Genomic DNA, 12203 nt, shown 5'->3' on the forward strand with positions numbered 1-12203 from the left:
ATTGCCTGCCCAGCCTCTCTGCTGACCAGGTACTCCCCACAAGTCGCACACCAACTGCACCTGGCAAGTCCTGCTGATCTTTGTCACCTTAAGGCATCATACCATAGGAGAAGTAGAAAGACCAAACACTGTGTTTAAAAAGGCAATACTTGCACTGAATCTCTTCATCCTGAGATCTCTAGGTTATTTCCTTTCTTCCTATCTTCTGTTTCCCTTCAGCCCCCTAAAGTCAGCACATGAGCTCCAGATCTACCATAGTGGAGATCAGATTCTGATCTTTCATATTCCACTTCAGGTTAGAACAAGTCTGAAATCTTCTCCTAAGGAACGAGAAGTGTGGTGGGATGTTGCCGTAACAGCTTGTCTGCGGAAAATGCCATGTTGTCATGTGCAAGTATCCCGTGGCAGAGGGGTACTTTTGCAAGAGCCCTTGGACATACTTGTGTGAATATAAGGGCAGCAGCATTTCTCAAATTCACATCGCATTCATAGAAATTCTGGTTTTGTGAGTAATTGTACTTCCAGGAACATTATCAACAAATCCATAGGGCCCAAGTTACATGGGAACATCAGTAATAACCAACAGCCGTGCAGGCAGAGAGCGGCGAGGGCTGCAGAATTGGGACAATTCCTTCTTTCAGAATTATGCCACTCGAGGGCTTAAAGTTAGTGGGCTTAGAGGCAGACAGACTGGGCTAATTCTGGACTTCTTGTGAGTCTAATTTACTTCCTAGAAGTGGAGCTGTGTCCGCTCAAGCTTGGCTCCAGACCAACTTTTCCAAAAGCAGTCAGGCACCAGTGCAATTGTCAGTCACTTAACTCCCACTGATGCTAGTTACGTGCCTTTTGAAAATCCTACTAAGGGTGACTGCAAATCTGGCCCCAAGTATACTCACTTCAGTTTATTCAGCTGTAATTATGGGTCAGCTCTGCTCACACTGGAGTCCTTCCACTGAACTGCTCGCTTTCCTGGCACAGCAAAGACCTATATCATTGAGGTGAAGGGGGCAAAAATTAATTCTGCATATTGGAAACTGAAAAGTGAAGCTACTGAAGGGTAAGAATGTGATGAATCAGTTCTCTACAGTGAAGTAATACTGAAGCTAGCTCTAACTTAGGAGCAGCACAGAGCATTTTATTGTTGATCAATCCCCTTCTCCCTTTGCTGTTCCCCATACAATTATCTGGAGACAACGGTACTGTGTTTGTCATTTAGAAAGGATGCAGTGTCGTAAAACCACAAGCAAGCCCAGACTAAAAGCCTGTGTGTGAGCAGTACCAGCACTAATGTTATACCTGGGCCTCATTAATGTAGGGAACCTTATTAATCTGAACACTTTGGGACCATAAAACCATCTGAATTAATGAAAATTCCCATTGCTGATGTGTAGTCATAACCAGTGCAAAGACATATTTCTTTTTTTTTTTTTTTTCTGTAAATGAGTATTTTGGCATAAAACAAAGCAGAAATACTCAAGAATTTTAGTGTGCGTGCACTAAATATAAACATACCCCTCGAAGACACAGCAGCAGCTGATGCAGGAGCAGGTTAGCTTTTGACTAACTGAACTGCTTGGATTAGCAAATTCTGGAATAACAGCACTAGAGGCCCCAAGAAGCTGGAAACCTCATATATTGATTCTCCTGGGCCTTGGAAGGAACTTCAGAATCAGGTCAGAAACTCTTACCTCACGCCTATCTCAAGATCTTCAAATCTTCTGCTTATTATTTTTAATCCATCTTCATATTTTCTGTGCCTAAGAGTGCATTGTTTCTGACAATGACATTACTTTGTCCATTTGTTTCCAGACGCAGTCAGAGGCAAGCGGTCAGCATCTCAGACATGATTTACTGAGGTCTCAGTGTCCCCTATGATGTCATGGTTATTTATTTCCTAAGGAAATCATCTCCCTGGAAGAATAAACTCATTTAAAGAACTAATGTTAATTGGAAACTACCAAACAAATGCATGTGAATTAAGGAGCCTAGAAGTGAATAACATATACACACTGACCGGCTGTTGACGAAGTAGGACAAAACATTTCCCTTTCTCTTTCATCCCCAGTTCTCTTGATGAGAGAAATAGGAGGGCTGCAGAATAGCTAGGAATGAACTGCCACCGTGTGGCCAAGGGACAGTTTTAGCTACCTTTCTAGAAATCTTCAAGAGCTGCTGCTCGGAGATAAGGGACAGTCCCCAGCACTTACTGGTGAAAGTTTCCTGCTCAATCACCGATTTCACTTTGGGAGCACCTGCAGTGCTTCCCCAGCAGTGGGCACAGGCTTCTTGGTGAGGGTTTGCTCCCTTTTCAGTCTCACTTTAATAAAAAGATGGAACACATCACTCTTAATTCCATAAATTCTTTTTTATTTTTTTCTATAATAGGTCACCTCATTTTCTGACAGGGGTCAGGTTATCATAATCACCGAGCCATTCAGGTGATGATGCCTGGTCTTGCCTTAAAAAAAAAAAGATGGATAATTTTTTAATATGACAAGGCCGTTAGTAGAAAACTTTTCACTGTGCACTAAATTACTGCTAATCGAGTAATAGACCCTACGCTCTGCTCCTCAGCCCAGTCTTAAGAAGCTGGGCTCATATGTTCTGATTTCTTCTTTCAGAACAACATGTTTTTCTAGCTGTTAAACTCAAGATAAGTCAAGAGCCATTCCACTGACTTGATGCAACTTGGTTCCTCCTTACCATGGGCATAATTGAGAGCTACAGGCCCAAAAGGGAGCAAAAGCCTCCTAAACACAGCCCGCTGTGACTGCCCAGCTTCCTGCTGCTTTCAGCTCCTTGTGGACCTGCCCCACTACGGAAACATAACAGGTGATCTCCTGAATTTGCCCAAGCAGGACTACAAACCGGCCCTACAGCTGTGAAAACTTGGAAGACATCCACTATGTGCTAATCTAACATTTTTTACACACCCCATTCAATCTGGAGCAGCAGATAGCTCTGTATCTTCGCTGTGCATTACCTTGGAGGGCTTCCTGCGTTACTTAATGTGGTGCTGACACCATCTCCCTTCCCTGTAACTTTATGGCACTGAAAGATTCAAACCAGAGCGTACATCTTGTCCAGTTGCCAACTTCCCATTAGCTGTCTATATTTCTTCTGTTTCTGCCAAAGACGCTTACAATTTCAGCTCTCTTATGCACATCATGATTACACTGAGTTGCTCAACACAAAAGGACAAAATTATTTTGAATCCCCCAGGACATCATTTCTTCAACAGAGTTCATCTCTCTTCAGTTACTGGATCTTGTATACAGCGTCTTTAGTTTCTTGCGGACAGCTGTGGACGTGGCGTCACAGAAATCCGTAGCCAGAGCCCCTTCAGAGCTAGTGCTCAGCAATGACACTAGCTAGAGGAACCTGAAATAACCCAGTACTCCAGCCGAGCTGGTTTTGAAACAACAAAACAAGAGATGCTCTCCTAGACATCTTGCCTATTACTTCAATGCACTCTGGGAAAGAGCTTTTGCGGATCGGTGCTGCGGGGAACGCTTGCACACAGCAGCCTTGGTCGACAGAGCTCCTAGTTCATGCACTTCATTATCAGGGCCTGGGGCATTACTGAAAGAGCTCACTAATAATCTCTGCAAGGGATCTAGGTCATACAGAGCTCGGCTGGTCATGAATAATTCTCCTGTACCATTTGCATTGTCAGAGCACCTACAGTAGATGCTTAATTTCAACGTTGCAATGCCTGAAAACAACCGCATGTTGCAGCAAGGTCATTTAGAGGGCCTACCCAAGGCAGATAGGGTCCCTTTTAGTGTCCCTGCAAAGAGCTATGCCTCCAAAGCCCTTGGGGGAACAATTCAGAGCAGCTGAGGACCACTTTTGTAGGGCAACCAACTGCTCCTGGAAACGACGTGGAAAGCTGCCTAGAGTGAGCTGGTGTTAGGCAAGGGCATGGCTCTGTCTGTCTCGGGGCAATACAGAGGGTGCTGCCATCCACACTAAACCCTTCGCTGAGGAGGCAGCTAACACAGGGGATGGAAATGCTTGTCTTTCCTCTCTTCTGCTCCCTTTCTGCTCACCTGCCCTGTTCAAGCACAGGTAGCACAAGACCCGGCTTCTGGGCTTGAACCCCCAGCTCTCACCTCCCCAGAGAGTGCCCTGTGATGCTCAGGTCACTCTCCATAGCTCTGTTGGAGGCGAGCCGTGTCTAGTGAGGAGCATACAAGGACTAACATGCTAGAAGGAGAAGGAAGATGCCTGCATTTATGGGATAGGAGGTAGAAAATGTTCTTAGAGAAAAACTACTTTATTTTACTCGCTTAATTAAAATTTCCTAAGATGATAACAAGCTTGAAGTGAGCTTTAAGAAAAGGAAAAAAAGAAATAATCACAGAATCCAAATCGAAATTACAAATCTTATTTTCCCCCTCTGTCTCTTATTCATAAAAGCAAACACGTATTTCACACTGGAGTTTGTGTGCTGGACAGCAGAGGGACCCTCATCCTCTGTCACAGCCAGGTGACCACAGATACCTCTGTTTTACAAGGACAGACAAGAAGCCATGGGGAAGGTCAAACATGCTGAAGCAGTCTGGTTCTGCACATCACAGTGCATCCTTAAATCAATATCAAATAGATCAGCTACTCCAATACGTAAAACCTTGGCACTATGAACACGAAGCACAGCCCTGGGCAGAACACCGTTGGAATCCTTTTCTTCTTCTTTCATCAGTATTTTAATTATGTACATGCTTAATTCAGATAGAGTAACTCAAGCAGACGGTGAGGTTTTCTGTCAGCATCCATCCATGTTGCGGGTTCTAGTAGGAAAAAGGTGACCACACACCCACCAAAAATGTTCCTGGGCAACTTCAGCATGAGATCCTGCTTTCAGAGGGGTTTCAGGGTGACACAGTTGCCAAAAATGTGCGGTTTTGAGCAGTGTCCCCCTTCTTTCACACATACACAGAGCTGCAGCCTTGAGGGATGCCAGGAATGAGGGCTGTGTTTGGAGCAGGCTGTGCTCTGGCTACCTGACCTGGCTGAGCGGCCTTACGTGATCGTATGTCAAAAGCAGAACAGTTTTAAAGACAGTTACGATGTTCAGCTCAGGGCAGTCAGGACGGGACTGGGGAGGTACAAAAGCAGCAACACTGTATGGAGAATACAGACTAATCGTGAGAAGCACCAACAGCAGGGGAACAAAATCTAGACCTTAATTTAAACTCTTCATGAATATGTACCAGCGGTGTTGGTTAAACTGGTCATTTTCAAGAGGATCCAGACCAGATAAAAAGCGGCAAAAGCACCTCCAGAATTAAAGTGCTACAGAGACAATTCCTCCCTCCCCTTCATGAACACCACCAGAAAAAGAAACACAATGCTTTAATCAAACAGGAGATGCCAGCTCTGAACGGAGGAACATATGGGGTTTTGGCACTCTCCTGTCTCATGACAGAAAGTGTCCTAGATCAGTGAGATCTGAGAGAGGTACTTCCACCTTCTGGCAGAAACGCTGTTTGAATAACTTAGTCCCAAAGACTAGGAACACAAATCAGCAAGAATTGCCACCTGCCAAATGTTCTGTGTGGTGGGCACAAGTTTTATGGAGGTTATGATATATCAGATGGGTTGTATCGATGGCCAGTGCCTGAGGAAATTTATCCAAGCCTGTGGACACAAAAACAACTGAACACAGAAACAAGAAATCACCAGTGAATCACCAGCTGGTCATACCGGTGCTGCCATCACGCATCAGTCACAGAGAACCACCGATTGAACACCAGATGAAAAAAATCAGAGTAAGCAAAGGCTTGATCCCAACCATCTTAGCAAGAATGAGGTGGGGGATGTGGCTCAGACTGATGCCTGTGATATAAATGGTATTGCCCTATCGGAAAGGCCATAGGTTAGTATTTCCATAGGGTGCTATGTCCTTGTCACGTTCTATGCATTTTTACATTGCTGTACATCAGTAAAACAGGTAGAGTATGGGTCTTAACAATTCCAAGTATCACATGGAAGACATATCACCTCCAAGATGAAAGAGTCTGAAGAAGAACACTCCTAGACTGCATTCTTCCTAATATATAGTCCTTAATGATGAAGCAGCAGAATTCCAAATATTGGGTATAATCTAAAGCTGATGCGGTGGATTTGTCTGCAAATTGTCTTCTGCTGTTGAGAATAACCTTTGCTCCAATTTAGTCACAAAGTGTTCTTCCCCAAGACATTAAGCTTTTCTAGTGTACACTGGGATGTCTAGATTCAGCAACTGGGTGGTAAAATAGATGAAAACTAGCAGGTGGTGTAACTATATGAAAAGAGTTGTATACATTTTTGCATGTAGTGAATTGTTTGATGTATCCAAGGACAGAACCATTCCCAAGAGCAAGCAGAGTACAACATAGCTTGTTATTTCAAAACACACTGGAGCAATTCCTCCAAACACAGGTTTCTAATGCTGCTTCGTTCACTGCAGCTTTTTCTGCTTGCACCACAGCCTGCTTGTACCCCAGTGCTGCTGTACACTCTCAGATCACAGAGGCAATGATGGCACATACAAATTTTCACATGCAAAAAAAAGGAGAAAATTCTGCTTCACTTCTCTGAAGTTGGAAACACTGGTGCAAAACTCCAACGTATTTGCTGAACTGCTTGAATTGCTTTGCAGTACTGGAGTCAGAAGAGAAATTACTGCACCAGACAATCTCTGAATCATTGCTTTCAATAACAGGTCTAGAAAAAAGGCTTGTCAATTTGGAGTTCCCCTGAAGCTGAATGACAAAGCAGTATTGTTAGGCACAATGAACTCGATGAGTTAAACCCTCATACGAGTCCAACGCTGGAATAGCCATGGCTTAAGATACGTCCCACACAATGAACCTTCAGTGACTGCATATGTCACTTCTAGAGTGTAAGAGATGGATCAGAAGTAAAAAAAAAAAAAATAAAAAGCATGTCTTACATGTCCTATTTCATATATTCTATCTTCAGCTGAACAAGGAATATTCTTTCAATATTCTTTCTTATGTGTTTTGGGCTTAAATTTTAAAGTGCTATATGCCCCTTCCACAGCTTTGGGCAAGTACATGGGATGTCTTTCCAACCTCTTCCTAGAGCCAGTGGTTCTCCGCTGGCTGTTTCGTTGAGACTGGTTTGCAGCCTTTGCTGTTTGGGCAGTATCTTGTGAGTATCTCCGGGGAGCACGAAGGATCCAGTTTGAATGTAAACTGTGTTCGCTTGTGCTGGTAGCAACTGAAAGACAGAAGATAATCTGGTGTTAGTTTGCCAGTGATATTTTTACACGCACAGTGAGAGAACAGGGTGCCTGCTGGGTCCTTCCTGGAGGTAATGCCGAGAAACCAACCTGGTTTTACCGCAGGATGTCGCTTGGGATGGGATTCATCTTACCTAATATTTCAGTGCCTGCAGTGTAAATACATATGTCAGAAGTAGTCCCTTTACACATACTTCTAGGGCACAGCTAATCCAACCTGTTTCAGATATCCACCTTAACCTAAAACAAAGGAGAGAAATGACTGTTTCTCTCCACTGATTATACAGGATAGATGATGAGCTCAGATAGGCACATCATCATTTAGCTGGGCAATCCCATCCTTTCTGATGGAAATATACTGTTATTTAGCCTAACCTCTAATTCTTTTTTGCTGGTTGGAGAGAAAACATCCAGACATTTCTCAATGAGAAAAATGAAAAACAGATGAAGAAAAAATTATCTTTATATTTTTTATAGCTCTCCTCCAAAGACAGCTCAGGGTAGAGATGCAAGGGTGGAATTCTGCCTTGAGCAGAAGGCAAGCACTAGCCCAGCACTACACATGCTACATGTGCTCATGTAATGGCCACACATAAAACAGTTGCATCCTTTCAACAGGGAACAAGCAATATATTACTGTAGTTTCACATACTGTATGAATGGTATTTAACAGTCCTAGATTTGGAAGCAAAACTTGGAGGAAAAATGTGTCCATTAAATAAACAAACATGATCTTACAATGCCACTCCTCCCTCTACCCTCTGCACACCAAAATTATCATATTTTCACTGGTTTATACCGCACCATCAAAATCAACATCCACATTTGGCAGATCCACGTCAGGAATTCTCCGCCATCTCTCTGAATCCAGGTCTGCAATAACTGAGTCAAAGAAAGCTATTGCCTCTCTTACATCAGAACTGGACTGTGGGCCTTTTCTCTCCATGGATGCCTGTTGATCAGATAGGGGGGAAAAAGAGTTAGCAAAGGGTTGAGCATAGTGACTTCTTCATGAGTGAACTGTACAAGGAAGCTGCAAAAATTGTATTTGATTACATACTTCAAGCTGTCAGTAAAGGACACAGGTCGAGACTACTCCTCAGTTTGTAGTCATCAAAAAAAGCAGGACAGCAGTCCAACATCCATCTTGTTACATGCTCAACACCAAACATCTTCCACTTGGGCACTGCTAACCAGGTGTTATGAAGTCTCTCAGAATCCCCATATCAGGCTGTTTAATTACGTGGCTAAGTGGCCAAATTTATTCTATCTAACAGTAGGCACCTAATGAGACGCACATTAGAAATGAAGTCATGCAGGGTTCCTTCTGTAATTAATGCAGGGCTCCTGTACCTTCAGAAGATGAGTCAGGTCTTAGGTAAGCTGAATTCCCCTCTGCAGGCAGCTCTTTCTCTTAGTTGCAAAGGGATTGTGGGGTAACTTGGTTACTAATTTAAGCATCTTATTAAAATGCCTAGGCTAGGTGAAATGACTCCAGATCTAAATTGCTAAAGTCTTTTTGAAATGGAAAAGGACCGTGTGTGTGCTAAAATATGAGTCATTCAACACTGTGATAATTCCCACAGGAAAGCCACAAGGTTTAAAATTAGGAGCCTGTCTTGATAAAAAAGCCAGTCTATAAATGCTGAAGCAGTCATAAAGCCTCAGTTAGCAATTCTGTAGGTCCATATGGGATGAATACTTCCTGCCAGGCTCTACCTAATGAAGGTATTTTCCCTGCCAGTCCAGGCTAGGTGTATCGCCAGGTAGCCATACCCAGTCAGAAAATTGCTACCTTGGGTTTCAGACATGCAAGCGAAGGATACACGCTGTATCACATCTCTGAAGGACCAGCTTGTTCCCTCTTCTGTGGAGGCAGAGAGATAAGCCAGCTTATTCCCCTCCTGACATTAGGGGTTGATTGACATCCTCAGAAGTGCTAAAAGATAGCTGCTACCACACATCTACTGAAAATAGTCACTGCTATTATGACTAAGCCCTTATTGGTTAAAAGCCATTTTAAAGAAATACCTACGTACTGCCAGCATCTGACCCACCTCTCTACTCTTTTCTCTCACTAGACCCAAGTGGCAAATTTTGAATCCACAGTCTGTCTGTAGTCCAGGTCCCAGGGATCTTTGGATTAAACCTCCCATGAGGACAGGGTTGTCTGGACAAAGTATCTTCCCATTACTCATAGGAGAAAGAAGTAAATTTCCACCAACAGGTACTTTAGCACAAACAGGTAGCTAGGGACAAAACCATTCAAGCCTGGTGATAAGACAAACCTTGCAATCTGTGAACACAAAATTTGTAGTTAGGGAGCAAAGTATTCTGGCTATTCTAGAAGTCTTGTTGACCTCTCCCTAATTTTTGCCAAGCCAGGGCTGTGCAGTTGTGACCCTGCCATTTATGTTGGCAAGAATGACTCATATGGGTGGCATAACCTGCTGATGTCCCTGTCCGTTCCTAAGGAGACAGCTCATGGAGTTAGCATGCCAGGCAGTACCAGGGCTAGTCATACATAAGAGCTAGCTGGCCACAGTCAGACGACAGCACTCAGCCTCAGCCTGCAGGAGATTCACTTGTTTGCCAAACCCAAGATAAAGCTTGTGGCATTTTCCTTAAGTGGTGTTTTCAGTGGCAAACCTCAGAAATTCACCAACCTGCATGAAGTGTAGTTGTGTAGAATCTATCTCCCAGTCTCCTTCCTGGTCCACGGTTTTAGTACCCTTTTGCACTCATTTTTTCTCACCTGGCTGATGGTTAGTTATGTACTGCTCCACTACATCACTGCTCAGCTCATCAGGGAACTGGCATGCTGTAAATCTCGCTTGTCTCAAGCCAATCTTTGTGTGAGAGTGCACAAAGTCAGTTCACAGACTGTATCTATAGTGTTAAGATTAATCTCCTGGCACCTGGCACCACCAGACCACTCTCCTATATCCCAGTCATTCTCTTTGGATGTTTCCCTGGCCCTAAATAATAATGTCTTTATAAAGTCTATCTTCTCCAGCCCACTGAGCTGAGTATTGTTTCCCACTATTATTCCTAGATTCTGAGAGTCACCGTTCAAAGCATTAAAAAGATGACATAAAGCCTAATAAAACTAAATGAAAACTCCCACTGACTGAATGGCTCAGCTTCAGCTATTCTGACATTCTGCTGTGACAGAACATCTAAACGTGGCAATAACTTTTTGGTAAAGTCTACCTGGCCTAATCAGTAAGTCAGCCATACATCCCTTCTTCCCACGATCCCCATTATCACCCAGTTTAAAGACTGCACTGGCTAACCTGCAAGTCTGCTGTCAAAGTCATGTTTGTGGTTGTGTTACCTAAACAGGTCACCCCACCTGCTACAATCCTTTCCCTTGTCCTCACCGACTCCAGTCACGTCAAATGAACCACTGAACTCTCTAGTGACCTACAATCTATAAACTGCAACCAGGAGGAAGTTTTGGGATGCTTTTCTCCCTAGGATACATGGAAATAGTCTGTACCAAATATGATATTTCAGTTTTATTTTTGTGGTATCATTACAGTAAAGGGTGAAGTATTATACTGTCTCAAAATGACCTGCCAACTTATTAATGAACAGAGAAAGGAACCCTTAAGAATTCCTCATGCCCTGCAGCCTATCAGTAGAGCTTGCGCTGATGCTAAATGTGGCACTGACAAGCTATCTGACCAGTCAGAAAGAATCCTATTTGTTCCAATGAACTTATAATTATTTTGTGTAATTTTATGCCAGTAAAAAGACTGCCAGTAAACCCAGGAATTACTGTGCTTGTCAGTCATTAACAGCTATAAATAACTATAGTGGAGAACTCTGAGGCACTTAAGTAGCCTGTCAGAGTACTGAGACAACAGCTCGCTCTTTCATAACATGTTTTCAGATACTTCCCGTACTCTCATACCTCTTTCCTTCTCCTATTTTCCCTCCTCCCACACAAACATAGGCACATACATTTTTTTCCATGACCAGTCATTCATACTTAATTTCACACTAGTCAGAAAGAATCTTAAGGTATTCAGCAATATTTCAAATGATGTAACAGTAAAAAGACAACTAGCTGAGATGCATAAAGCAGCAAATCAACATAGGTCATACAGCTAATTGCTTCATGGCTTAAGACCAAGAACTTATCTAAAGTTCTTAGGAATTACCTTAGAAGACTCTTTGGAAGGAAGTGGAAGAAATGCCTTCTTTCCAGTTTTAGATGATTTTGTGGATGTTGGGGAATCCGCAGCCGTATGCCTGGCTTTCAAGTTATTGATGTTGTCAAGATATTTTTTCCTCAAGGCTAACAGATCCTGTAAGTACTTCAAGCAGTCCTGAGTCTTAGAGTACATCCAGTCTCTGTCTTCCTCTTTTGGCTGGAAGCAAGAGTCGATGCTGGTTGTACTTCTGCATTTTTTTAGTGGTTCACTAACTTTTTCCTGCTCATCTCCAAGGACGTACATAGAAGTGCTGCGGATCAATCTCACCGCAGAACCTGTGCCATCACAGTAAGGGATGTCATCTGTCACATTTCTTCGGTGGGAATTGGGGTGAAATATAGAATGGATCTTTTTGAACATAGTGTGTCACTTCCTCTCCTTTATACCTTTTCTCTTTCAGGTCCTTAATTGCACCTGGTAAACAGCAGCTGTTACTCTTGCCCTCAGCAGACAGACAACTTTGCCACTTACTGTAACGAGGAGAAAAAAAATAATATTGCTGCACAAATCGCTTTCAATCTAACACATTGTGAAGAGCACGGCGGTAACGCAGAAGTGTGTTTTCTATTCCATTTGTGCCAGCGAAATAGCTTTGTCCTCTCCTCGGTTTAAAATAGAGCACAGGAGGTTAAATATCATGCTTTGACCTCTTATTTGACTGCTGCTCCTCACAAAAACCATCAGCACCGGGGTAGCGATTCCCTCTCCCCCGCTTCCTCGGCGCCCCT

General features: G+C 43.2%; 1 protein-coding gene across 1 annotated transcript in view; it reads right to left on the minus strand.

Annotated features, from left to right (window-relative positions):
* GUCY1A3 (guanylate cyclase 1, soluble, alpha 3) overlaps positions 1 to 11835 on the minus strand; it is a 29464-nt gene extending 17629 nt beyond the window's left edge. Inside the window, 3 exon segments of the mRNA XM_009695123.1 lie at positions 7083 to 7230; positions 8057 to 8204; positions 11422 to 11835. Coding sequence (XP_009693425.1) covers positions 7083 to 7230; positions 8057 to 8204; positions 11422 to 11835 — 710 coding nt within the window.
* Positions 11836 to 12203: the final 368 nt, after the last annotated feature.

Source organism: Cariama cristata, unplaced genomic scaffold (genome assembly GCF_000690535.1).
Source record: "Cariama cristata isolate BGI_N322 unplaced genomic scaffold, ASM69053v1 scaffold12592, whole genome shotgun sequence".
Taxonomy (NCBI): domain Eukaryota; kingdom Metazoa; phylum Chordata; class Aves; order Cariamiformes; family Cariamidae; genus Cariama; species Cariama cristata.